The 27,485-nt window shown below is 38.8% G+C and overlaps 1 protein-coding gene across 2 annotated transcripts in view; it reads left to right on the top strand.

Annotated features, from left to right (window-relative positions):
• RSF1 (remodeling and spacing factor 1) overlaps nucleotides 1–27,485 on the top strand; it is a 169,909-nt gene that overhangs the window by 43,455 nt on the left and 98,969 nt on the right. For both annotated transcript variants that reach the window (XM_022593906.3, XM_022593903.3), the window contains exon 2: nucleotides 270–361. In XM_022593906.3, the coding sequence (XP_022449614.1) occupies nucleotides 270–361 (92 nt within the window). The remainder of the gene's footprint in view (nucleotides 1–269; nucleotides 362–27,485) is intronic.

Below are 27,485 nucleotides of genomic sequence, written 5' to 3'. Positions count from 1 at the left end.
CCAAAAGTCTGCAGTTTACATTAGAGTTCACTCTTAATTGTTGATGTTTTGAAAGAAAACATGAATATTCTTGTTCATGTTTAAAAAAGTAGTTTTCAGTTATTTCTTGCCCTAGTTTAGTCTTTTCTGATTCAGAGTTCTAAAAGATAACTAAATCAACATCTATTTTGAAAAAGTATTCAGCATTGAAGAAAGTTCTTTTTTTATCATCCTAAATGTTTACAAATGTTTTATTTTGCTGGCTAACAGTATTTTTTCTTCCTTTTAAGTACCTAAAGAATTGGTGGAGCTCCATTTGAAGTTGATGAGGAAGATTGGCAAATCTGTTACAGCAGATAGATGGGAAAAATATTTGATCAAGGTAAATATTTGTAAATCACCTTCTCTATATTCTATTTAGCATAAATCGATGTTATGTTTCATAATATGCTCTGATTTTTAAAATGGTCTCCTAAAAGTTGCAAAATATGACTCAGAAATCTATATGATTACTACAGGTATATGATTCTTCTTTGCAGCTACTAAGCAATAGTCTAGAGTCCCAAAGTTAGATTTCAGAGGTGTTATCTTTTGTGTCAAACACTGTGCTCAGGACTTTCCATGTTTTCTCTCAGTTTCTTTCATGATTTCTTAAAATCGTCCTGGTCAACTCAATTAAGCTATAGATAAGGCCCAACAAAGTTGTCATTTTTCTTTGAGATCACATAGTATGTGTAGACAGAGCCAAAATTTGTCTTTTACTTAAAAAGTAAAATGTCCAAAGACCTTTAGGTCAGTATGGAAGGCTTCCAAGTTAACAGTAGGCCCAACCTATCCTTAATGAGAACAACCTGGGTAATCAGAAAATGATTGCTTTAGGATAAACCCTATTAAGGGCATGACCATTCAGGGAAAATTGTCTGGATGGAATTGCATCCAAACTTTTGAGATCCACACAATTTTGTGAGGGGTGGGGGGTGATATTTTGAACTCTTAACATACTAGAATATTAGGTTACATTTTTAGGCGATTGAAAACCTGTAATTTTCTTATCGTCTTTTTAAAAATGTATGTTCATGTATACATGTATTTTCATACCTGCTTTTGCAGGCGTGTGCATATGATTGTAGAGTGCTATGAAAAGAGGAACCATCAGGGAACAGGAGTTGCTTGTTCTTGTCATAAAAAATCACATGTGCTGTTTCAGTTATCTTTGCTGCGTAACACACCACTCTAAATTAAGTGACATAAAACAATAATCATTTTAATCAGCTCAGTGACTCTCTGGGTTGGGAATTTGGAAAAGGTCACTTTCACTGTACTCTGTTCGTTGAAGCAACCACAGTTCTCCCGAGATTCAGGGAGAGGAGGCATAGACCTGAACGCTCAGCAAGTGGTAGGAGTGTCTTAACTTTTGAAAAGCGCAATATGAGATGAGATATATTTCAATATTTTTGCACAAGTTTGAAGCCCTGGAAAGTTGGCTCAGCATTTCAAAAATTTGATGCTGTGTGATTTTCTAAAAGCCTTGATTTATATTTAATTAAATCTCTGAACTATATTAAACTGTGGATAATAAATGAGCAAAGTTTTAACTGTTTAAAGTCCTTTTAAACATACCAGTGGGGCAGGGGGTGGATACCAGTGAAGTTGCTGCTTTGCCTTTAACAAAATATGTATTAACAACCTAGGTCTGGACCTTAAAAAGAGGTGCTAGAATTTCAGGACAGTAGTTTTTAACATAACATTTTAAAGGGTGTAGTTGTTTGTAAATCTGTTTATTAAAGTGGGTTGGTTTGTTTTGTGTATGTTCTGAGAACTGAGGTAGAAATATCTTGTATACTACTGTTAACAAAATTTGGGTCCACGGATAATCTCCTTTTGCCCCCTTGTATCTCAGTTTCTTCATAAAATGTGATAATTGGAACAAGATGATTTTATAAACCCCTTTAGTTTTATGGTCATAACTGCAGGTTCTAGCTCAATTTTTTTGAGTTGAGATACATTCACATAACATAAAATTTGCCCTTTGAAAGTGTACAATTCAGTGTTTTTAGTATATTCACAAGGTTGTGCAACCACCACCAGTATCCAAACCAGAACATCTTCATCGCCCCAGAAGAAACCTCATACCCCTTAGCAACCACTGATCTGTTTTCTGACTCTATGAATTTGCCTATTATGGAGGTTTCATATAAATGGAATCAGAATTTGTAGTAGCCTTTGTGTCTGGCTTCTTTCACTTAGCAAAATGTTTTCAAGGTTCATCTGTGTTGTAGCATGTATCAGAACTTTGTTCGTTTTTATGCTTGAATAATATTCCATTGTGTGGATAATATTACATTTTATCTGCTTATCAGTTTATGATATTTGCCTTGTTTCTACCTTTTGGCTATTATAAATAGTACTGCTATGAACATTTGTGTACAGATTTTTGGGTATACAGGTGATTCGATTTTTTGAGTATATATCTAGGGTAGAATTGCTGGGTTATATGGTAATTCTTTGTTTAACTTTTTGAGGAACTGCCAGACTGTTTCCAAAACAGCTCTAACGTTTTTCCCTAGGAACCTGTGAGGGTTCCAACTTTTCCACATCCCACCTTACCTACACTTATTATTGACTGATTGATTTTAGCCCTCCCAGTGGGGATGAAGTACTATCTCATTATGGTTTTGATTTACATTTTCCTTATGATTAAAGGATGTTGAACCTTCTTTTCATGGGCTTGTTGGACTTTGTGTGTATCTTCTTTGGAAAAATGTCTATTCACATCCTTGTCCATTTTTTAATTGGTTGTCTTCTTGTTTTTGAGTTTTTAAAGTTTTTTTATATATTCTGCATACTAGACCCTTACCAGATATATGGTTTGCAAATATTTTCTCCCATTATGTGTGATGTCTTTTCAGTTTCTGTGTAATCTCTTTTGATGCATGGAAGTTTTCATTTTGATTAAGTCCAATATTTTTCTAATGTGGCTAGTGCTTTGGTGTCATATATAAGAAACCGTTGCCCAAGCCAGGTCATGAAGATTTAATTCTATATTTTGTTTTAAGAGTTTGTAGTTTTAGTTCTTAAATTTAGATCTATAACCCATTTAATTTTTGAATATTCTCTCAGATAGGAGCCCAACTATATTCTTTGCACATAGATATCCATTTGTTCTATTACCATTTGTAAAAAACATTCTTTCCCTCACTGGATTGCCTTGACATCCTTGTAGAAAGTCAATTGACCATAAATGTGAGAGTTTATTTCTGAAGTTTTCATTCTGTTGACTTACATGTTGTTATTTATGCTGGTACCATATAGTCTTGATTACTGCAACTTTGTGGTAAATTTTGAAATTGTTCATCTTTTCCAAAATTGTTTTGGCTGTTCTGCCTCACTTTCATTTCCTTACGAGTTTGAGGATCAGCTTATCAGTATCTGCAAAAATGCCAGTTAGGATTTGCATAGGGATTGTATATAATCTATAGACAAATTTGGGGAGTATTGGCTTCTTAACAGTAGTAAGTTTTCTGATCCATGAAAATAGGATGTCTTTCAAAATATGTAGGTCTTTAATTCCTTTCAAAAATGTTTTGCAGTTTTCTGACTCCAGTCTTATACTTTTGTTCAATTTATTCCTTAGCATTTTGCTGTTTTTGAGGGTATTGTAAATGGAATTTTCTTAATTTCATTTTCATATCATTCACTGCTATTGTGTAGAAATATGACTAATGATTGTATGTTGATCTTGTATGTTGCAACTTTGCCAAACTCATTATTAGCTCAAATAGCTTTTTTTGTGAATTCTTAAGATTTTCTATATACAAGATTATGTCATCTGCAAACATAGATAGGTTTACTTCCCCCTTTTCAATCTGGATACGCTTTCTTTCTTTTTCTTGCATAATTGCTTTGCTGGAACCTCTGGTACACTGTTGAATAGAACTGGTGAGAGCAGACATCCTTGTCATGTTCCTGATCCTAGGGGGAAAGTTTTCAGCCTTTCAACTTTTAGTATGGTGTTATTTGAGGGTTTTTCATTGATGTCCTTTATCAGGTTGAGGGAATTCTCTTCTTTTCCTAGTTTGTTTAGTGTTTTTATCATGAAAGCTGTTGGATTTTGTCAGATGTTTTTTCTGCATCTATTGAGTTAACCACACAAATTTTGTCCTTTATTCTATTAATGTGGTATATTACATTGATTAATTTTCATATGTTGAAACCTTGCAATCCTGTAACCAATCCCACTTGGTCATGGTCCGTAATCATTTTTATCTGTTGCTAGATTTGGTTTGTTAATTTATTTTTGAGGATTTTTGTGCCTATGTTCATAAGGGATATCCGTATTTTTTTTTTCTTCTTGAGGTGTCTTTGTCTGGTTTTGCTATCTCGGTAATGCAGGCCTCTTACGTTGAACTGAGAAGTGTTTCCTCTGCTTTTGTTTTTTTGCAAGTGTTTGTGAGGTATTTATTAGAATTTAGCAGGGAAGCCAGGTGCACTTGGGCTTTTCTTTGTTGAAAATTTTTGTTTGTTTATTCAGTCTCTTTAATTGTCATTGATTTATTCAGCTTTGTATTTCTTCTTGTGTCAAGTTCAGTAGTTTGTGCCTTTCTAGGAAACTGTCCATTTTATTAGCTTATCTAATTTATTGGCATACAGTTGTTCATAGTATTCACTTACAATTCTTTTTACTTCTGCAAAGTCTGTAGTAATGTTCCTTCTTTCTTTCCTCATTTTACTGACTTAGTGTTCTCTTTTTTCCTGGCCAATCTAGTTAGAGGTTTGTAAAATTTTATCTTTTTAAGGACCAACTTTTGGTTTAATTGAATTTCTGTTTTTCTTTTTTTTTAATTTATTGATTTATTTATTTTTGGCCACGTTGGGTCTTTGTTGCTGCGTGCAGGCTTTCTGTAGTTGCAGTGAGTAGGGGCTACTCTTCGTTGTGGTGCGTGGGCTGCTCATTGCGGTGGCTTCTCTTGTTGCAGAGCACGGGGCTCTAGGCGCGTAGGCTTCGGTAGTTGTGGCTCGTGGGCTCTAGAGTGCTGGCTCAGTAGTTGTGGCGCACCAGCTTAGTTGCTCTGCGGCATGGGATCTTCCCGGACCAGGGCTGTAACCTGTGTCTGTAGCATTGGCAGGTGGATTCTTAACCACTGTGCCACCAGGGAAGTCCCTACTCTTCTTTTCTAACATGGAAGTTTAGGTTATTAATTTGAGGTATTCCTCTTTTTCAATATAGGCATTTTCAGCTATTGCATCTAATCCCTGCTTAGTTACATTTAGTAAATTAGTATGTTCTCTTTTGTTTTCATTCATTTCTAAGTATTTTCTCTTTTCCCTCGTGATTTCTTTTTTGACCCGTTGGTTATTTAGTAGTGTGTTGTTTCCACATGTTTGTGAATTTCCCCAATTTTTTCCTGTTTTTGATTTCTAATTTCATTCCATTGTGTAGGAGAACATACTTTGTTTGATTTTGATCCCTCTAGTTTTGTTGAGACTTTTTTTGCCCTTACTTAACATATATCCTTCTTCAATATTAAAAAATAATTTTTCTACTTAGATATTTATAGAGATTTGCTAACTTCATACGTATATTTACAGTCCTTTTTTTCCTGTTTTTTAAGACTTTCACTGCCCTGTAAATACACTCTTATGTATAAATGTGTATTTTTCCCTTATCCTTTTTTGATATGCTAAAGTCTCTACTATTTTAGTAAAGAACTATAAACTCTCCATTAACTCTTTATTTCCCTTCAGCTGCCACCCATCTGCTCTTCTTCCCCTTTATATTAGTTATTTATTGCTTTCATGACAACTTACCCCCAAACTGAGCAGCTTAAAACAATGAACATCAAACATTTATTATCTCATAATTTTCTTGTGTTAGGAATCTGGCTCAGTGTCTGTCATTAGGCTGTATGTAGTCAAGCTGTCAGCTTGCCTTGCAGTTTTCTCTGAAGGCTCAACTGGAAGAGGATCCACTTCCAAGCTCAGTCACATAGCTGTTGACAGGATTGGGTTCCTTGTCATGGCTTTTTCATAAGGCAGCTTAAAATATTGCAACAGAGCCAGTGAGTGAGAGAGAGTGCCTGAGATGGAACTCATGGTCTTTTTGTAGCCAGATCTTGGAAATGACGTACTATCACCTTTGCCATATTTTATTTGTTAGAATGAAATCACTAGATTTGGCTCATAACCAAAGCGGGTGGAGTGAAGGAACAAGGGAGGGAATGACATAAGGGGAATGAATACCAGGAGGTGAAGATCATTATGGGCCACGTAGAAGCTATCTATCTTACAGACCTCTTGAAATAATTTTCTTTATTTGCTAGTCTGTTTCTTTACCTCCCATTTACTCCTTAGTCCATTGAAAATTTCCTCCTCTGCATAATTCCATTCCAATAAAATTTCTTTTTCAGTTCAAGCGTTTGAATAGTGTCGCTTATTACTAAATTCAAGTGACACTATTTATTACACATCTTCCCAGTTTCTCTACATGTTCTTTCCTTCAAACATTCTTCTTTTGCCTTCTTTCCTACAGTACTTTCCTGGATTTCTTTCTATCCCTAGTAGTCTCCTTTGCCAGATCTTTCTTTTTATCTAAGCTCCTGAAGGTTTTTGTACTACAGAGTTTTGTTTTAGACCCTCCTCTAGTCTCATTTCACATACTCTCCCTGGATTATCTTATTTATTCCCATGGCTTTAAACCCCGTATGCCAGTGAGTCATATTTCCATCCTGAATCTTCTTAGTTCCAAGGCCAGTATACTCAATTACATAGTGAACATCTTTACTCAAAAAATAAAGTGAATCTGTGTCAGTGTAGAGACTAAACTTCTGTAACAAAATGATTCCAAAATATAATTGCTTAAATAAGCAATAGCTTGGGACTTCCCTGGGGTCCAGTGGTTAAGACTCTTAGCTCCCAATGCAGGAGGCACAGGTTTGATCTGTGGTCGGGGAACTAAGATCCTGCATGCCCTACAGCGCAGCCAAAAAGGGGGGGGGAAAAGCAATAAGTTTATTTCTCTCTGTCATAACAATGACTGGTCTAGACTGTTGAGACAGTTGTGTTCCATGAGGTTATTCAGAGACCCAGGTTTCTTTTATTTCACTGTTGTACCCTAGGACATTTTGCTTTCCTGTGTTGTACAATGTACTTCAGCCTCAGAAAGGAGAAAGAAAGTAAGTTCAGGGCATGCAGTTTTCTTTTAACAAGCAAAGCAGAAGTTGCATATGTTACTTCTGTTATTTCATTAGAAACAACACAGTCACATGATTATACCTATTCGTAAAAGAGGTTAGAAAATGTCAGGTCTTCTTTAGTGGCCACAAACTCAGGAAAATGGAACAGGGTGGCCAGATTTGTGTGGGACAACTGCACAATATTTGGTTCCCTTCCCTTTGGGAGGACTATACATCCCCCTGCTGGTAAATTCAGGCATGGTCATGTGATTAGGCTGGTCGGTGAAATGAAGGAAAAGTGGTATGTTAGTTACACTTTCTGGAAAAAGCTTTAAGAGCAATGTACATTCTTCATGTGTTTTATTACCTTTGATATGATGACTGATAATTTTCTAGATAAATGCTGCTCATTTGGGGGTGAAGATAATGTGCAGCAGAGCCACTACCAACCTGTTATCAAGATACAGTGTAGCCCAGGAATAAACTTTGTTGCTATAAACCTAGGTGTTCAGCAAGCTATTTCTTAAGGGGTAAGATAGTAAATATTTTAGGCTTGTGGTCCTTATATTTTCTTTCACAACTACAATTTCTAAATAAATGGATATGGCTGTGTTCCAGTAAAACTTTATCTACAAAAACAAACACTCAGTCTGTGGGCCAGAGTTTGCCAGCTATTGCTGTAACTCTTTGAGATTTGGGAGTCCTTTGTTACTGCAGCATAACCCTACTATCCTGACTGATACCCTTGGTTAAATAGCATCAATACCACATACTTTCTCAAACCAGAAATATAAGTATCATCCTTGATTCCTTTATCATTTCCCAAACTAAATCTTGGCCGCTCTCTCTGAACTGTTCATTTAACAGATGAAGATATTAAGAACCAAAGGGACCGCATGGCACAGGGATATTAGCTCGGTGCTTTGTGACAGCCTGGAGGGGTGGGATAGGGAGAGTGGGAGGGAGGGAGACGCAAGAGGGAAGACATATGGGAACATATGTATATGTATAACTGATTCACTTTGTTATAAAGCAGAAACTAACACACCATTGTAAAGCAATTATACCCCAATAAAGATGTTAAAAAAATAAAAAAAATAAAGAAGGAAAAAAAATAAAAAACCAAAGGGAGATACTTATTCTTGGCCATGTATCCAAGTTAGTAAAAGAGAACCAGAACTTGGATAGATCTGCTACTTTTATAGTGTTCTTTTTAATAGTCTAGAGTTTATTGTTCCTTGACTTGGTAAATGGTACTATTATATATTCAGAGCTGCTGGTCACTCTGGACTTCATATCAACCAAGTAAATCACTCTCAACTCAGTATACTCAACCCTCTTTGTTTCTACCCTGCTTGCAGTCATTTTCTCTCACCTGGATTAATGTGGGAACCTCCAGATTGGTTTCCATATCTATTTCAGTTACCACAGTGAAAATGGTAAAGCGAAAATCTGAATGATCTTTCTCTTCTGTTTTACGCCCTTAATTATGACTCCTTGTTGTCTTCTGAATGGAAAATAAATTTTTTAACATGGGAACAAAGTTTTTTATGTGATGGACCTTGCTATTTTTTTCTCTGGATTCTTTTCTTGCTGTTCTCTTTACCACATCAGTATGTACTGTGTGGTAGTACATACAGTACAGTAGTTCTGCCATGAAGAAATACTTTTGGTTTCCAGAATGGTCATGCTGTTTCTTGCTCCTTGCTTTTTTGTGTATAACTAAAGTAGGCCTTGCCCTTCAGTCTCATCTTATCACCTTGTTTTATTTCATTCATAGAACGAAAAATCCCAAGTTTATTATTTAAGTCTGTCTCTTCCACAAAAACCAAATCTCAGTGAGGGCAAGGATTTTTGTCAATCTCTATTATATTCTTAGCACCTGAACCAGTGCCTAACACATAGCGATTGCTCAGTCAATATTTGTTGAATCAGTAATTGGATAAATGAACGAACACTGTCCTAGCAGAAGCCAGCCACATGAGTGTGTTTGTGTATGTATGTCTGTGTGTGTGTCTCTGTCTGCTCTCCTGTTCCCCTGCTTCCGCTCCACATCCCCCACACACATCAAAGTGCAAGTTCTTTGAAATCAGGGAAGTATGCATATTTTTCAGTGTTTTCATCTAATATTATGCCTTGCTAATTGTAGGTACTCAAGCATGTTAAAAGGATACTATTATGAGATACCAATTTTTAGCGCCTATGATTTTAGTTCTTCTAAGAGTATTTTTTTTTTTAGAATCTTTATTGAAGTGTAATTGCTTTACAGTGTTGCGTTAGTTTCTGATGTATAACAAAGTGAATCAGCTATATGCATACGTATATCCCCATATCCCCTCCCTCTTGCGTCTCCCTCCCACCCTCTCTATCCCACTCCTCTAGCTGGTCGCAGAGCACCGAGCTGATCTCCCTGTGCTATGTGGCTGCTTCCCACTAGCTATCTATTTTACGTTTGGTAGTGTATATATGTCCACGCCACTCTCTCACTTCATCCCAGCCTACCCTTCCCCCTCCATGTGTCCTCAGGTCCATTCTCTACATCTGTGTCTTTATTCCTGTCCTGCCCCTAGGTTCATCAGAACCATTTTTTTTAGACTCCATATATATGTGTTACCATACGGTATTTGTTTTTCTCTTTCTGACTTAACTTCACTCTGTATGACAGACTCTAGATCCATCCACCTCACTACAAATAACTCAGTTTCGTGTCTTTTTATGGCTGAGTAATATTCCATTGTATATATGTGCCACATCTTTATCCATTCATCTCTCGATGCACACTTAGGCTGTTTCCGTGTCCTGTTACTGTAAATAGTCCTGCAGTGAACATTGTGGTACATGACTCTTTGAGTTATGGTTTTCTCATGGTATATGCCCAGTAGTGGGATTGCTGGGTCATATGCTAGTTCTGTTTTTAGTTTTTTAAGGAACCTCCATACTGTTCTCCATAGTGGCTGTATCAGTTTACATCCCCACCAACAGTATAGCAGGGTTCCCTTTTCTCCACACCCTCTCCAGCATTTATTGTTTGTAAATTTTTTGATGATGGCCATTCCAACCAGTGTGAGGTGATAACCTCATTGTAGTTTTGATTTGCATTTCTCTAATGATTGGTAATGTTGAGCATCTTTTCATGTGTTTGTTGGCAATCTGTATATCTTCTTTGGTAAAATGTCTTGTTTACCTCTTCAGCCCATTTTTGGATTGGGTTGTTTGTTTTTTGATATTGAGCTGCATGAGCTGCTTGTATATTTTGGAGATTAATCCTTTGTCACTTGATTTGTTTGCAAATATTTTCTTCCATTCTGAGGGTTGTCTTTTTGTCTTGTTTATGATTTCCTATGCTGTACAAAAGCTTTTAAGTTTCATTAGGTCCCATTTGTTTATTTTTGTTTTTATCTCCATTTCTCTAGGAGGTGGGTCAAAAAGGATCTTGCTGTGATTTATGTCATAGAGTGGTCTGCCTATGTTTTTCTCTAAGAATTTTATAGTGTCTGGCCTTACATTTAGGTCCTTAATCCATTTGGAGTTTATTTTTGTGTATGATGTTAGGAAGTGTTCTAATTTCATTTTTTCACATGTAGCTGTCCAGTTTCCCAGCACCACTTATGGAAGAGGCTGTCTTTTCTGCATTGTATACTCTTGCCTCCTTTATCAAAGATAAGGTGACCATATGTGCATGGGTTTATCTCTGGGCTTTCTGTCCTATTCCATTGATCTATATTTCTGTTTGTGCCAGTACCATATTGTCTTGATTACTGTAGCTTTCTAGTATAGTCTTAAGTCAGGGAGTCTGATTCCTCCAGCTCCATTTTTTACCCTCAAGACTGCTTTGGCTATTCAGGGTCTTTTGTGTTTCCACAGAAATTGTGCCGTTTTTTCTTCTAGTTCTGTGAAAAATGCCATTGGTAGTTTGATAGGGATTGCATTGACTCTGTAGATTGCTTTTGGTAGTATAGTCATTTTCACAATGTTGATTCTTCCAATCCAAGAACATAGTATATCTCTCCATCTGCTTGTATCGTCTTTAATTTCTTTCATCAGTGTCTTATAGATTTCTGCATACAAGTCTTTTGTTTCCTTAGGTAGGTTTATTCCTAGGTATTTTATTCTTTTTGTTGCAGTGGTACATGAGAGCGTTGCCTTAATTTCTCTTTCAGATTTATCATTGTTAGTGTATAGCAATGCAAGACATTTCTGTGCATTACTTTTGTATCCTCCTACTTTACCAGCTTCATTGATTAGCTGTAGTAGTTTTCTGGTAGCATCTTTAGGATTCTCTATGTATAATATCAGGTCATCTGCAAACAGTGACAGTTTGACTTCTTCTTTTCTGATTTGGATTCCTTTTATTTCTTTTTCTTCTCTGATTGCCATGGCTATAACTTCCAAAACTGTGTTGACTAATAGTGGTAAGAGTGGGCACCCTGTCTCGTTCTTGATCTTAGAGGAAACGCTGTCAGTTTTTCACCATTGAGAACGATGTTTGCTGTGTGTTTGTCATATGGCCTTTATTATGTTGAGGTAGATTCCCTCTATGCCCACTTTCTGGAGGGTTTTTATCATAAATGGGTGTTGAATTTTGTCAGAAGCTTTATCTGCATCTATTGAAATGCTCATATGGTTTTTCTCCTTTGATTTGTTAATATGGTGTATCACATTGATTGATTTGCATATACTGAAGAATCCTTGCATTCCTGGGAAAAACACCACTTCATCGTGGTGTATGATCCTTTTAATGTGTTGATGGATTCTGTTTGCTAGTATTTTGTTGAGGATTTTTGCATCTATATTCATCAGTTATATTGGTCTGTAATTTTCTTTTTTTTGAGTATCTTTTTCTGCTTTTATTATCAGGGTGATCATGGCCTCATAGAATGAGTTTGGGAGTGTTTCTCCCTCTGCTATATTTTGGAAGAGTTTGAGAAGTATACGTGTTAGCTCTTCTCTAAATGTTTGATAGAATTTGCATGTGAAGCCATCTGGTCCTGGGCTTTTGTTTGTTGGAAGAATTTGAATCGCAGTTTCAATTTCAGTGCTTCTGATTTATCTGTTTATATGTTCTATTTCTTCCTGGTTCTGTCTTGGAAGCTTGTGCTTTTCTAAGAATTTGTCCATTTCTTCCAGGTTGTCCTTGTTATTGGCATATAATTGCTTCTAGTAGTCTCTCATGATCCTTTGTATTTCTGCAGTGTCAGTTGTTACTTCACCTTTTTCATTTCTAATTCTATTGATTTCAGTCTTCTCCCTTTTTTTCTTAATGAGTGTGGCTAATGATTTATCAATTTTGTTTATCTTCTCAAAGAACCATCTTTTAGTTTTATTGCCCTTTGCTATCGTTTCTTTCATTTCTTTTTTATTTATTTCTGATCTGATCTTTATGATTTCTTTCCTTCTACTAACTTTGGGTTTTGTTTGTTCTTTCTCTAGTTCCTTTAGGTGTAAGGTTAGATTGTTTATTTGAGATTTTTCTTGTTTCTTGAGGTAGGCTTGTATAGCTATAAACTTCCCTCTTAGAATTGCTTTTGCTTCATCCTGTAGGTTTGGATCGTCGTGTTTTCATTGTCATTTGGCTCTCGGTGTTGTTTGATTTCCTCTTTGATTTTTTTCAGTGATCTTTTGGTTATTTAGTAATGTGTTGTTTAGCCTGTATGTGTTTGTGTTTTTTACATTTTCTTCCCTGTAATTTATTTCTTATCTTATAGCGTAGTGGTCAGAAAAGATGCTTGATATGATTGCAGTTTCCTTAAATTTACTGAGGCTTGATTTGTGACCCAATTTGTGATCTATCCTGGAGAATGTTCCGTGAGCACTTGAGAACAAAGTGTAATCTGCTGTTTTTGGATGGAATGTCCTATAAAGATCAATTAAATCTATCTGGTCTGTTGTGTCATTTAAAGCTTCTGTTTCCTTATTTATTTTCATTTTGGATGATCTGTCCATTGGTGTAAGTGACGTGTTAAAGTCCCCCACTATTATTGTGTTACTCTCGATTTCCTCTTTTATAGCTGTTAGCAGTTGCCTTATGTATTGAGATACTCCTATGTTGGGTGCATATATATCTGTAATTGTTATATCTTCGTCTTGGATTCATCCCTTGATCATTATGTAGTGTCCTTTCTTGTCTCTTGTAACATTCTTTATTTTAAAGTATTTTATCTGATATGAGTATTGCTACTCCAGCTTTCTTTTGATTTTCATTTGCATGGAGTATCTTATTCCATTCCCCACTTTCAGTCTGTATGTGTCCCTAGGTCATAAGTGGGTCTCTTGTAGACAGCGTTTATATGGATCTTGTTTTTGTATCGATTCAGTGAGCCTGTGTCTTTTGGTTGGAACATTTAATCCATTCACGTTTAAGATAATTACCGACATGTATGTTCCTATTACCATTTTCTTAATTGTTGTGGGGTTTTTTTGTTTTTTTGTAGGTCCTTTTCTTTTCTTGTGTTTCCCACTTAGAGAAGTTCCTTTAGCATTTGTTGCAGACCTGGTTTGGTGGTCTGAATTCTTAGCTTTTGCTTGTCTGTAAAGCTTTTGATTTCTCCATCGAAACTGAATGAGATCCTTGCCGGGTAGAGTACTCTTGGCTGTAGGTTCTTCCCTTTCATCACTTTAAGTATGTCCTGCCACTCCCTTCTGGCTTGTAGAGTTTCTGCTGAGAAATCACTGGTTAACCTTATGGGAGTTTTCTTGTATGTTATTTGTCTTTTTTTCTTTGCTGCTTTCAATAATTTTTCTTTGTCTTTAAATTTTGCCAGTTTGATTACTGTGTGTCTCGGCATATTTCTCCTTGGGTTTATCCTGTACGGGACTTCTCTGCGCTTCCTGGACTTGGGTGGCTATTTCCTTTCCCATGTTAGGAAGTTTTCGACTATAATCTCTTCAAATATTTTCTCGAGTCCTTTCTCTCTTCTCCTTCTGGGACCCCTATAATGCAAATGTTGTTGCGTGTAATGTCCCAGATGTCTCTTAGGCTGTCTTCATTTCTTTTCATTCTTTTTTCTTTATTCTGTTCCGCAGCAGTGAATTCCACCATTCTGTCTTCCAGGTCACTTATCCGTTCTTCTGTCTCAGTTATTCTGCTATTGATTCCTTCTAGTGTAGTTTTCATTTCAGTAATTGTATTGTTCCTCTCTGTTTGTTTGTTCTTTAATTCTTCTGGGTCTTTGTTAAACATATCTTGCATCTTCTTGATCTTTGCCTCCATTCTTTTTCCGAGGTCCTGGATCAACTTCACTATCATTATTCTGAATTCTTTTTCTGGAAGGTTGCCTATCTCCACTTCGTTTAGTTGTTTTTCTGGGGTTTTATCTTGTTCCTTCATCTGGTACATAGCCGTCTGCCTTTCCATCTTTTCTAACTTTCTGTGAACATGGTTTTTGTTTCACAGGCTGCAGGATTGTAGTTCTTGCTTCTGCCATCTGCCCTCTGGTGGATGAGGTTATCTAAGAGGCTTGTGCAAGTTTCCTGATGGGAGGGTCTGGTGGTGGGTAGAGCTGTTTGTTGCTCTGGTGGGCAGAGCTCAGTAAAACTTTAATCTGCTTGACTGCTGATGGGTAGGGCCGGGTTTCCTCCCTGTTGTTTGTTTGGCCTGAGGCCACCCAATACTGGAGCCTACCTGGGCTCTTTGGTGGGGCTAAAGGCGGACTCTGGGAGGGCTCACGCCAAGGAGTACTTTCCAGAACTTGTGCTGCCAGTGTCCTTGTCCTCTCTGTGAGACACAGCCACACCTCGCCTCTGCAGGAGACCCTCCACTACTAGGAGGTAGGTCTGGTTCAGTCTTCTCTGGGGTCACTGCTCCTTCCCCTGGGTCCTGATGTGCACGCTAGTTTGTGTGTGCCCTCCAAGAGTGGAGTCACTTTTTCCCCCAGTCCTTTTGAAGACCTGCAATCAAATCCCAGTAGCCTTCAAAGTCTGATTCTCTAGGAATTCCTCCTCCCGTTGCCAGACCCCCAGGTTGGGAAGCCTGACGTGGGGCTCAGAACCTTCACTCCAGTGGGTGGACTTTTGTGGTATGTGCTCTCCAGTTTGTGAGTCACCCACCCAGCAGTTATGGGATTTGATTTTATTGTGATTGTGCCCCTACTACTGTTTCATCGTGGCTTCTCCCTTGTCTTTGGATGTGGGGTATCTTTTTTGGTGAGTTCCAGTGTCTTCCTGTCGATGATTGTTCAGCAGTTCGTTGTGATTCTGGTGCTCTTACAAGAGGGAGTGAGCACACGTCCTTCTCCTTCGGCATCTTGAGGCAAATCCTCATTGTTTTTTCTTTATTCTGCTCCCTGGCAGTTATTTCTACCATTTTATCTTCCAGCTCACTTACTGTTCTTCTGCTTCAGTTATTCTGTTGTTGATTTCTTCTAGAGTATTTTTAATTTCAGTAATTGTGTGGTACATCACTGTTTGTTTGCTCTTTAGTTCTTCTAGATCCTTGTTAAATGTTTCTTTTATTTTCTGCATTCTGTTTCCAAGATTTTGGATCCTCTTTACTATCATTACTCTGAATTCTTTTGGGGTCGGTTGCCTGTTTCATCTTCATTTATTTGGTTGTAGGTTTTTACCTTGCTGCTTCGTCTGCAACATATTTTTTTGTCATTTTATTTTATTTTATTTTTGATGGGTGGTGCTGTATTCCTGTCTTACTGGTTGTTTGGCCTGAGACGTGCAGCACTGGAGTTTGCAGGCAGTTGGATAGAGCTGGTTCTTGGTGCTGAGATGAGGACTTCCTGGAGGCCTCACTCCAATTAATATTCCCTGGGGTCTGAGGTTCTCTGCTAGTGCAGCTGTTTGGATTCAGAGCTCTCACCACAGGAGTTTGGGCCCGACCTCTGGACTGGGTACCAAGATCCTTCAAGCTTCATGGTGCGGTTAAAAAAAAAAAAAAAGGAAGAAAAAAAAAGCAGCACAATATCAAAGAATAAAAAACAAAATAAAATTAGAAAGATAAAAAATATATTAGGAAAAATAAAACTGTGGTTGAAACAGTCTCAACAAGGTAAAATAAAACTAAGACAGAAAAAAGAAAAAAAAGGGTGGGTGGGTGGGGAAACAAGCCAAAAGGAGAGATCACTAACGAAGTCTAAAGAATAAAATAAAATTGCAAAAATAAGAGATTTATTAGGAAAAATAAAAATATAAATGAATCAACAAGGTAAAACAGAACCCCAATCTAAAAGGAAAAGAGCTTTGGCTCTGGGGGCGGAGTTTAGGCTGGGGGTGGAACTTAGGCAGAGGCGTGGTTTAGGCTGGGGCAGGACCTAGGCAGTTGGTGGCGTGACATTTGAGCGTGGGGCAGGGCCTCTGCCTAGGACCTGTGCGGAAGGGGAGAGGCAGCCGGTTGAAAGGAGGGCCTCTCGAGTGTGCAGTTCTGGAGTTTGGAGGTAGGGCCCTGAGTGAGTGTGTGTGGGTGGGGTTTAGTCCCAGCGTGTTGGATACGGTCTCCGAGTGTAGAGGGAGGGCCCTGGGTAGGGGTGTAGGAGCGAGGCTTGGAATCTATGTTTCAGGAGGGAGGCTCCGAGGTCAGAGGATGAGGCCTGGGAGCCCAGCAGGCTCCCCAGTGCCTAAGTGGATGGGAAAGCACTGACCCCATTCCTTACCCTTCCTTCGTGCCCCTTCCCCACCATTTCCCCCAGGATCTCCCCTGTGACAACTGGATCCCTAACCATGGGTGGGTCCCGCTGGGTGTAGGAACTCCTTCCCTCCCCCAGCCACCCTTCAGGGATGCTGGTCCCAAAGTCCGTCCTTGACTTTTGCTCCCCCTTCCCTCCCTCCCGCTCTCTCAGGGCCTGCTCTGCTGGAGGGGGCCTAGGTGGGCAGAGGATCAGGCCCGGGATCGCAACAGGTTCCTGGGGGTCCAAGTGGGCAGGGGAAACCTGGCCACACTCCCTTTTTATCCTCTGGCCTCCCAGTGGTCCCCCAATTTCCCCCTTCGTGCGTGGGGTCCCTTCCCCTCCCCCAGCGACCCCCTTGGGGCGCCAGTCCTCTCCCACCTCCACTTCTCCTCCCCCTTCACTCCCCCTATGCCCCACGTCCTACCCAGTCACTGGGGGTTCCTCCCGTCCCCTTAGGTGTCCATGGTTCCCCGCCGGTGCCTGGTAGGTGCCCTGGTTGTGAGGAGACGTGAATTCCATGTCCTCATAGTACACCATCTTCACTCTGCCCCTCTAAGGGTATTTTATACTTTTAGCTTTCTTTGATGCCAGCAAAACTTTAACACATTTGTCTTAAAGAATCCCATTGTTCCTAATTTAGGTAGCCCTAAGGTCTAGCTTAGAAAAGCTAAGGTTGAGAGACATTACGCTGCATATAATTATGTCTCACATAGGTCTGAGTACTAACTTGTATTCATTTGAGAGTCAGAAATTGCTCTTGGATTTCCTCAGTTTGGAGGACCTTGTGGTATTCCCATGAAATGAGGTTAGAAACAGGTTTCCCACAGCCTCTTTTTATTTTTAATATTAAAAAATGTAGAATGCATAGATTAAAACTAAGGATAATATAATGCCCATATTTCTGCCACTCAGAATTAATGCTTTTCTGTTTTAGTAGTCCTTTCACATTTTTACTAACTTGAATTAGATAGTACTTCTCATGAAATGTGAAATCTGTCCCCACTTTATCATTATTTTTTGGCAAATATTCCAACTTAATTATATTAGTGAACATACATATAGTCTGTTAAATCGTAGAGCACTTTTGTACATTTTGCCTAAAAGTCTGTTAATTTTACAACACTAAGCAGTTTTATTTTACAACACTAAGCAATTAGCTTTTACAGACAAAATGACAAACATCTCTGTTACTGATAATCAAGTACCCTCATCTACTTAGCCATTGATATATTTGTCGACTTGGAGTTTTATTGTAGCTGCAATGATTTAACTTTTAAAAATTAGTTTTAATGTATAAATAGGCCATGTTTTGAGATTACAGAACAGGTATAGATATGCTTTTAATCTTAGTTTTCTTTGAGAATTTTGTGTTCTGTGCACATAAAACATTAATTAGATTGAGAACTTCCTTCTAGCACAGCAGTTTTCAGCTTGTTTTTCATAAAGCCATAGGGTTTCCCCAGAATTGCTTCTGGGCCCGAGTGTTAGTCCACTAGGGCTACTATAACAAAATACCACAGAGTGGGTTGCTTAAAATTTATTCACAGTTCTGGCGGCTGGAAGTCTAAGAGCAAAGTGCTGGCAAATTTGGTTCCTAGTAAGCACTCTCTTCCTACCTTGTAGTAGGCCTTCTTGCTGTTTCCTCAAATGGCCTTTCCTGTGGGTGTGCTCAGGGAGGTGGAATCTCTGGTCTCACAGACACCAGTCCTGTAGGATTAGGGTGGCCCTGCTCTTAAGATCTCCTTTAGCTTTAATTATGTCCTTAAAGCCCTTACCTCCATATACAGACACATTGTGGGTTAGGGCTTCAACATATTAATTTTGAGGGGACACAATTCGGTTCATAAAAACTAATGAAATATTTTGTTGGAAGAAAGTGATTATGCTGATTAATAAAAAGGGAAGTGGGGTTGAAAACTACTCATACATTATGTAGGTCCTTCAACATAAGAATTTATTGCATTCATGTACAGCTTTTCAGGAGCCTATTTATTTTGTGAAATGGAGATTCATCCCTATAAACTGTCTTTCCTGGGATTCTATATCTCTCTTAATTTCTTAGTAGTTTAGATTCATAGAATCTTAAATGATGCAGACAGTCAGGAATTCCCATTGACTTGAGGGTCATTGAAATTTTGATTACAGTACGGTATGCTTCAGTAAATTATTGTAGAGTCTGGTTGTAGTGATTTCTAGACTAAAGTTTAAAAGTGTTGAATTAAGAATCACAGAGTTCAGGACTGGATTAAGATGGCGGAAGAGAAGGATGTGGAGCCCACCTCTTCCCACAAATACATCAGAAATAATCATTATGTGGAACAATTCTCACAGAATACCTACTGAAGGCTGGCAGAAGATCTCATAAACCCCAAATGGCAAGAAAGATCACCATGTAACAGGTAGGACAAAAGGAAAAAAAAGGGAATTGACACAGGACGTGCACCCCTGGGAGGGTGCGGTGAAAAAGAAAAGGTTTCCTCACCCTAAGAAGTCCATTCACCAGCGTGGAGATCAGCCATGACAGAAAGGGAGCTTCAGAGGCTCAGAGGAGAGTGCAGCAGTTAGCTTGGGGCAGGCAGAACAGAGAGAGACCTGCACAGAAGATCCTGGACATCTCGCTGCACTCCCCAGCTTGAGACACATGTCTGCTGGTGTGCATGGGGGCTGGGTGCTGAAATTTGGGCTTCAGAGGACAGACACACAGGGAGAGGCTTGGGGTTGGCTGTACAGAAACAGCCTGAAGGGAATGGAGTGTGGTCTGAGCCACAACTGGGAGTTTGCACAGGAAGGAGCCAAGGTCTGCCATTGAAGCCCCATTGGTAACGTGAGCCCTCTAAGGGAGGGCGGGCCTGCCTCATCCTTGATGTGCTCACGGCAGGCACGACTCTGCCTCTACAACCTCTGGGGGCACACAAGCACCTGTGAATCAATACAGACATACAGGGAGAAATTGGTGGGAATACAATAATAGTAGAGTTTAACACCCCACTTACATCAATGGACAGATCTTCCAGACAGAAAATCAATACGGCAACAGAAATCCTAAATGATACAATAGAATAGTTTGACTTAGTTGTTAATTTTAGGACATTACATCCAAAAAATCTTTTCAAGTGCACATGGAACATTCCCTAGGATTGACCACAAGCTAGGACACAAAACAAGCCTCAGCATTTTAACACATGATTGACTGGAGATGTATTAATACATCTTTTGTTACCTGAACGTTATTGACCAGAGATGTATCAATATCGTTCTACAGAGTGGTACAATTAACATCACCATGTGAAGTTGTTGGAGCTTAAAATTGATCAAGTATTCATTATACAACTTATCATTGTCATTATCATAAACATTTTGTTCCGTTAGGTTTTTGGTCCAACCTTGTGTATGTTATAAACGCAAGTTTATTGCCATAAAATTTTCAAAAAACGATGCATCACGAAATTTAAGTGAAGAAGAATTTTCCAGTGAATTTTATGCAAACACTTTCTGTGATTGTCTGAGTGACATGTATACTAGTGTCTCAGAAGATGGTAGTTCTTCAGAATATAGTTCTGATTCAGTCGATCAATAGTCAGTCAATAGTCGACTTCAATTCAATAGTCGATCTAACTATTAGACCAACAGAAAGACAAAGCCTTAGTGATTGATTCTGATAAGGAAAGTGAAAATGAAGCTCACCGTGCTAGAGAACGCTCCTTTGCTGCTACAGAAGAGTAGATTGAAGACAGCATTTCACGAAAATTAGAAGGCTTTACAGGTGTGTCACGTGTAACTATTGAATGTAATAACCTGCAAAGTTTGTGATATAACAGAAATAATTTTTGGTAACGACTTTTTCAAGTTGGTCGCCTCTCAGTCAAACTTGTATCACCAACAGAATGAAAAATTATATAAAAAGTATGATAAGGTTTTAAAATGGACTGATGTAACTAATAGTGGCATGAAGAAGTTTCTTGGATTAATTTTTTTTTTTTTTTTGCGGTACGCGGGCCTCTCACCGCTGTGGCCTCTCCCATTGCGGAGCACAGGCTCCGGACGTGCAAGCTCAGCGGCCACGGCTCATGGGCCCAGCTGCTCTGCGGCATGTGGGATCTTCCCGGACCGGGGCACGAACCCATGTCCCCTGCGTCGGCAGGTGGACTCTCAACCACTGCACCACCAGGGAAGCCTGGATTAATAATTTTGATGGGACAAATAAGAAAGTCACACTGGAAAGAATATTGGTTGACTGATCCCTTACTTGAAACACCTATCTTCCCAAAGATTTTGATGAGAAGAAGGTTCGAACAAATAATGACATTTCTTCACTTGAATGATAACTTGGAAACTCCACTTCCTGCAGACAGAATTTCAAAAGTTAAACCTCTTTTGGAATATTTTCTCCAAAAATTTGAATCAATCTATATACCCAAACAAGAGCTATCACTTGATGAGGCAGTGAATCTGAGTTCATTGCCTCATGAACTCAGAGGACGACTCAGATTCAAAACATGTAAGTGAATAGGACAACTCAGATTCAAAACATATAATCCTGGAAAACTTACAAAATATGGAATTTTGGTCATGATGGTTAGTGAAAGTGAAACTGGATATATATATGCAACCTTGTGATTTACACAGGTGAAGGAAAGAAACTGCAAGAAACAATATTATTGGTCCTACAACCTTATATTGGTTCATGGCACCATATTTACCAAGACAATTATTACAGCAGTGTGTCCACATCTGAAACTTTGTTGAAAAATAAAACCAGAGTTTGTGGGACTGTAAGAGAGAATCGTGGTCTACCAAACCAATTAAAGGAGAAATATAAAAATCTACAGAGGGGAGAAATGACATTCTTATGGAAGGAGAAGTGATTCTTCTCATATGGAAAGACAAGAGGCTAGTCCGCATGGTGACAACTATTCATGATGCCTCCACAGCATCTACAGGAAAGGAAGACAGGAGGACTGGCCATCAGATAACTAAGCCCACTTGTATATTAGAGTATAATAAATATATTAAAGGAGTTAATTGATCCAATCAATATCTGGAAAACTTCAGTATCCTCTGGAAAACTCAAAAATGGTATAAGAAAGTGGGTTTCTCTTTGAATAGTTGTGGTTTATTCAATGAGTTTAAAATTTATTGCAGCCTTAATGCACAGAATAAAATGACTTACAAGCAATTTTTGTTAGCAATTGCTAGAGAATGGGTAACTGACTTTTCTGGTGAATGTAGTGTTAGTCCTACACCTGGCCCTTCTTGTAGCGTTTCTAAAAGAGCCCCCACAGAGATCCACCTTGTGGACTATCAGGTAAATTAAAAGTCCATATTCTAGAGAAAATAATACCTACAGGATTATAAAAAACTACTTGCTGGAAGTGTAAAGCCTGCTCTTCCAGGGGAAAGCACAGTGATACATGGTATATTTGCAATAGATGTTCTGTTCCCCTGCACAGAGGTGCCTGCTATACTGCCTATCACACTCTAACAAAATATTAGAATGCTTTACTACAACATATACAAAGTTTCAAATAAATACATTAAGTGCAAAAAAAGTTGTTGATATCTACTCAGATGTGGTATTTCAGTATTCACTTACATAACAGATTGCTGGCCACAAGCGATAGTTTCTGCAAAAATCCCCCAGTCAATAATGTGTTAAGAGTATAGAAGTTATTTTGAGCATCTTTTCAATGGCATGAAACTAGAAATCAATCACAGAAAGAGAAAGGAGAAAAAAATGATTACGGGGAGACTAAACAACATGTTACTAAAATCCAGTGGGTCAACGATGAAATCAAACAGGAAATTAAAAAATACCTCGAGAGAGATGATAATGAAAACACAACCATACAAAATCTATGGGATGTAGCAAAAGCAGTTCTTAGAGGGAAGTTAATAGCAATACAGGCCTTCCTCAGAAAACAAGAAAAATCTCATATATACAACCTCACCTACCACCTAAAAGAATTAGAAAAAGAAGAACAAACAAAACCTAAAGTCAGCAGAAAGAAGGAAATAATAAAGATCAGATAGGAAATAAATAACATAGAGATTTAAAAAACAGTAGAAAAATCAGTTAAGCCAAAAGCTGGTTCTTTGAAAAGGTAAACAAAATTGACAGCCCTCTGGCCAGGCTCACTAAGACGAAAAGAGAGAGGAAGCAAATAAACAAAATAAGAAGTGAAAGAGGAGAATTAACAACTGATACAGCAGAAATACAAAAACCATAAGAGAATACTATGAATAATTATATGCCAGCAAATTGCACAGCCTAGAAGAAACAGACAAGTTTCTAGAAACATATGGCCCACCAAAACTGAATCAACATGAAATAGACAATTTGAATAGACTGATAACTAGAAGTGAAATAGAATCTGTTAAAAAAAAAAAAAAAAAAAAGCAGCCCTGCAAACAGAAGTTCAGGACCAGATGGCTTCACTGGGGAATTCTACCAAACATACAAAGAACTTGTACTGATCCTTCCCAAACTCTTCCAAAAGATTGAAGAGAAGGGAAAACACCTAAAATCATTCTGTGAAGCCACCATCACCCTGATACCAAAACCAGACAGACAATACCAGAAAAGAAACAGGCCAATATCTTTGATGAATGTAGATGCAGAAGTTCTCAACAAGATATTAGTAAACCAAATCCAACAACACATAAAAAAAGATCATACACCATGATCAAGTTGGATTCATCCAAGGGTCACAAGGTTGGTTCAGTATATGCAAATTAATGTGATATACCACATCATCAAAAGAAAAGACAAATACCACAACTTCCTGTAGTCCAGTGGTTGAGAATCCATCTTGCAATGCAGGGGACTCCAGTTCGATACCTTGTTGTGGAAGTAAGATCCCACATGCCAATGGGGCAACACAACTACTGAGCCTGCATGCCACAACTACAGAACACATGTACTGTGGCGCCCATGTGTCACAACTAGAAAGTCTGTGCACTGCAACTAATGAGCCTGCTTGCTCTGGATACCGTGAGCCACAACTAGAGAGAAGCCTGCTCACCACAATGAAAGATCCTGCGTGCTGCAATTAAGACCTGATGCAGTAAATAAATACATACATACATACATTGAAAACTTTTTTTAAAAAAAAAAAGAAAACACAAAAACCACATGATCATCTCAATAGATGCAGAAAAAGCATTTTATAAAATTCAACATCCATTCATGATAAAAACTCTTACCAAAGTAGCAGAGAGAGAACATATCTCAACATACTAAAAGCTGTTTAGGACTTCCCTGGTGGCACTCTGGTTAAGAGTCTGCCTGCCAGTGCAGGGGAGATGGTTCAATCCCTGGTCTGGGAGGATCCCACATGCCTCGGAGCAGCTAAGCCCGTGTGCCACAACTACCGAGTCTGTGCTCTAGAGCCCGTGCACCACAACTACTGAAGCCTGTGCACCCTAGGGCCCGTGCTCCACAACAAGAGAAGCCACTGCAGTGAGAAGCCTGTGCACTAAAATGAAGAGTAGCCCCTGCTCACTGCAACTAGAGAAAGTCCGCGTGCATCAACGAAGACCCAACGCAGCCAAATATAGATTTAAAAAAAAATTTTTTTTAATTAAAAAGAAAAGCTGTTTATGACAAACCCACGGCCAACATAATGCTCAGTGGTGAAAAGCTGAAAGCCTTCCCACTAAATCTGGAATAAGAGACGGATGCTCACTCTCACCACTTCTATTCAACATAGTATTGGAAGTCCTAACCACAGCAGTCAGACAAGAAAAAGAAATAAAAGGTATCCAAATTATAAGAGAAGATGTAAAATTTTAATTATATGCAGATGACATGATAGTATATATAGAAAATCCTAAAGACTCCACACAAAAATTACTAGAATTGATTAACGAATTTAGCAAGGTAGCAGGATACAAGATTGACATACAGAAATCTGTTGCATTTCTTTACACTAACAATGAAATATCAGAAAGAGAAAGTTTAAAAAAAAATCCCTTTTAAAATTGCATCAAAAATAAAAACTTAGGAATAAACCTTAGCAAGGACGTGAAAGACTTATATGCTGAGAAGTATAAAACATTGATAAAGGGCATCCCTGGTGGCGCAGTGGTTGAGAGTCTGCCTGTCGATGCAGGGGACATGGGTTCATGCCCCAGTCCAGGAAGATCCCACATGCCGTGGAGCGGCTGGGCCCGTGAGCCATGGCTGCTGAGCCTGCGCGTCCGGAGCCTGTGCTCTGCAACGGGAGAGGCCACAAAAGTGAGAGGCCCGCGTACCACAAAAAAAAAAAAAAAATTGATAAAGGAAATTGAAGATGATTCAAAGAAATGGAAAGATTTCCAATGCTATTAGATTGGATGAATTATTACTTTTTAAATGGCCATACTGCCCTAAGCAGTGTACAGATTTAATGCGATCCCTATCAAACTACCCATGACATTTTTCACAGAACTAGAACAAATAATCCTAAAGTTTACACGGAACCATAAAAGACCCAGAATTGCCAGAGCAATCCTGAGGAAAAAGAACAAAGCTGGAGGCATAACCCTCCCAGATTTCAGACAATACTAGAAAGCTACAACAATCAAAACAGTGTGGTATTGGTACAAGAACAGACATATGGATCATTGGACAGAATAGAGAGCCCAGAAATAAACCAACACACCTGTGGTAAATAAATCTTCGACATAGTAGGCAAGAATATACAATGGAGAAAGGACAGTCTCTTCAGTAAGTGGTGTTGGGAAGGCTGGACAGCCACACTTAAATCAGTGAAGTTAGATCGCACCCTCACACCGTAAACAAAAATAAACTCAACATGGCTTAAAGACTTAAATATAAGACATGACATCATAAAACTACTAGAAGAGATCATACACAAAACATTCTCTGACATAAGTAGTACCCATGTTTTCTAAGGTCAGTCTCCCAAGGCAATAGAAATAAAAGAAAAATACACAAATGGGACCTAATCAAACCTATAAGCTTTTGTGCAGCAACAGAAACTATGGACAAAACCAAAAGCAACCTATGGCCTAGGAGAAAATGCTTGCAAACGACATGACCAACTCGGGCTTAATTTCCAAAATATACAAACAGCTCATATGACTCAATAACAAACAAGCAACCCAGTGAAAAAGTGGGCAGAAAACCTAAATAGACATTTCTCCAAAGAAGACATACAGAGACTTCCCTGGTGGTCCAGTGGTTAAGAATACACCTTCCACTGCAGGGGATGTGGGTTTGATCCCTGGTTGGGGAGCTAAGATCCCACATGCTGCGGGGCAACTAAGCCTGCGAGCCCCAACTGCTGAGCCTGTCTGCTCTAGAGCTTGTGCGCCACAACTAGAGAGAATCCCACGTGCCGCAGTGAAGAGCCCGTGTGCCACAACTAAACCCAGATGCAGCCAAATAAATAAATATTTAAAAAAAACCCAAAACCTAGACATACAGATGGCCAACAGGCACATGAAAAGGTACTCAACATTGCTAATTATTTGAGAAATTCAAGTTAATACTGTAGTGAGTTATCACCTCACACTGGCCAGAATAGCCATAATTTAAAAGTTTACAAATAACAAATGCTGGAGAGGGTGTGAAGAAAAGGGAGCCCTCCTTCACCATTGGTGGGAATGTAAATTGATGCATCTACTACGGAAAAGAGTATTGAGGTTTCTAAAAAAACTAAAAATAGAGTTGCCTTATGAGCCATCAATCCCACTCCTGGGCATATATCCAGAGAAAACTCTAATTCTAAAAGATATATGCACCCCAGTGTTCATAGCAGCACTATTTACAATAGCCAAGACATGGAAGCAACCTAAATGTCCATCAACAGAGGAATGGATAAAGAACATGTGGCATATATATATACAATGGAGTAGCACTCAGCCATAAAGAAGAATGAAATAATGCCATTTGAAGCAACATCGGTGGACCCAGAGATAAGTGAAGTAAATCAGAAAGAGAAAGACAAATACCGTATGGTATCACTTATATGTGGAATCTAAAATATGACACAAATGAACTTATCTATGAAACAGAAAGAAACTCACAGACATAGGAAACAAACTTATGGTTACCAAAGGGGATAACCGGGGATGGGGGGAGGAGTGATAAATTAGGAGTTTGGGATTAGCAGATACTACTGGATATACAACAAGGTCCTATTGTATAGCACAGGGAAATATATTCAGTATCCTATAATCATAATAGAAAAGAATATGTGGGACTTCTCTGGTGGCACAGTGGTTGAGAACCCGCTTGCCAATGCAGGGAACATGGGTTTGAGCCCTGGTCGGAGAAGATCCCACATGCCGTGGAGCAACTAAGCCCATGCGCCACAACTACTGAGCCTGCATTCTAGAGCCTGTGAGCCACAACTGCTGAGCCCACATGCCTCAACTACTGAAGCCCACGCGCCTAGAGCCTGTGCTCCGCAACAAAGGAAGCCACCAGAGTGAGAAGCCCACACACTGCAAAGAAGAGTAGTCCCCACTCGACGCAACTAGAGAAAACTAGTGCACAACAATGAAGACCCAGTGCAGCCAAAAATTAATTAATTAATTAATTATTTTAAAAAGTGTGTGTGTGTGTGTAACTCAACCCCTTTGCTCTACAGCAGAAACTAAAAGATAGCATCGTAAATCAACTGTACTTCAATTAAAAAAAAGAAATCAAAGAGTTCCAGCTCTGCTGGATAAATAAGTTTCACATTTCTGTGACTCAGCACTTCCAAGTAGAACA

The sequence above is a fragment of the Delphinapterus leucas genome, chromosome 7 (genome assembly GCF_059928025.1).
Source record: "Delphinapterus leucas isolate spDelLeu-1000000601 "Yukka" chromosome 7, BTC_Dleu_Yukka2, whole genome shotgun sequence".
Lineage (NCBI taxonomy): Eukaryota > Metazoa > Chordata > Mammalia > Artiodactyla > Monodontidae > Delphinapterus > Delphinapterus leucas.
This window is presented reverse-complemented; position numbering and strand designations above follow the sequence as displayed.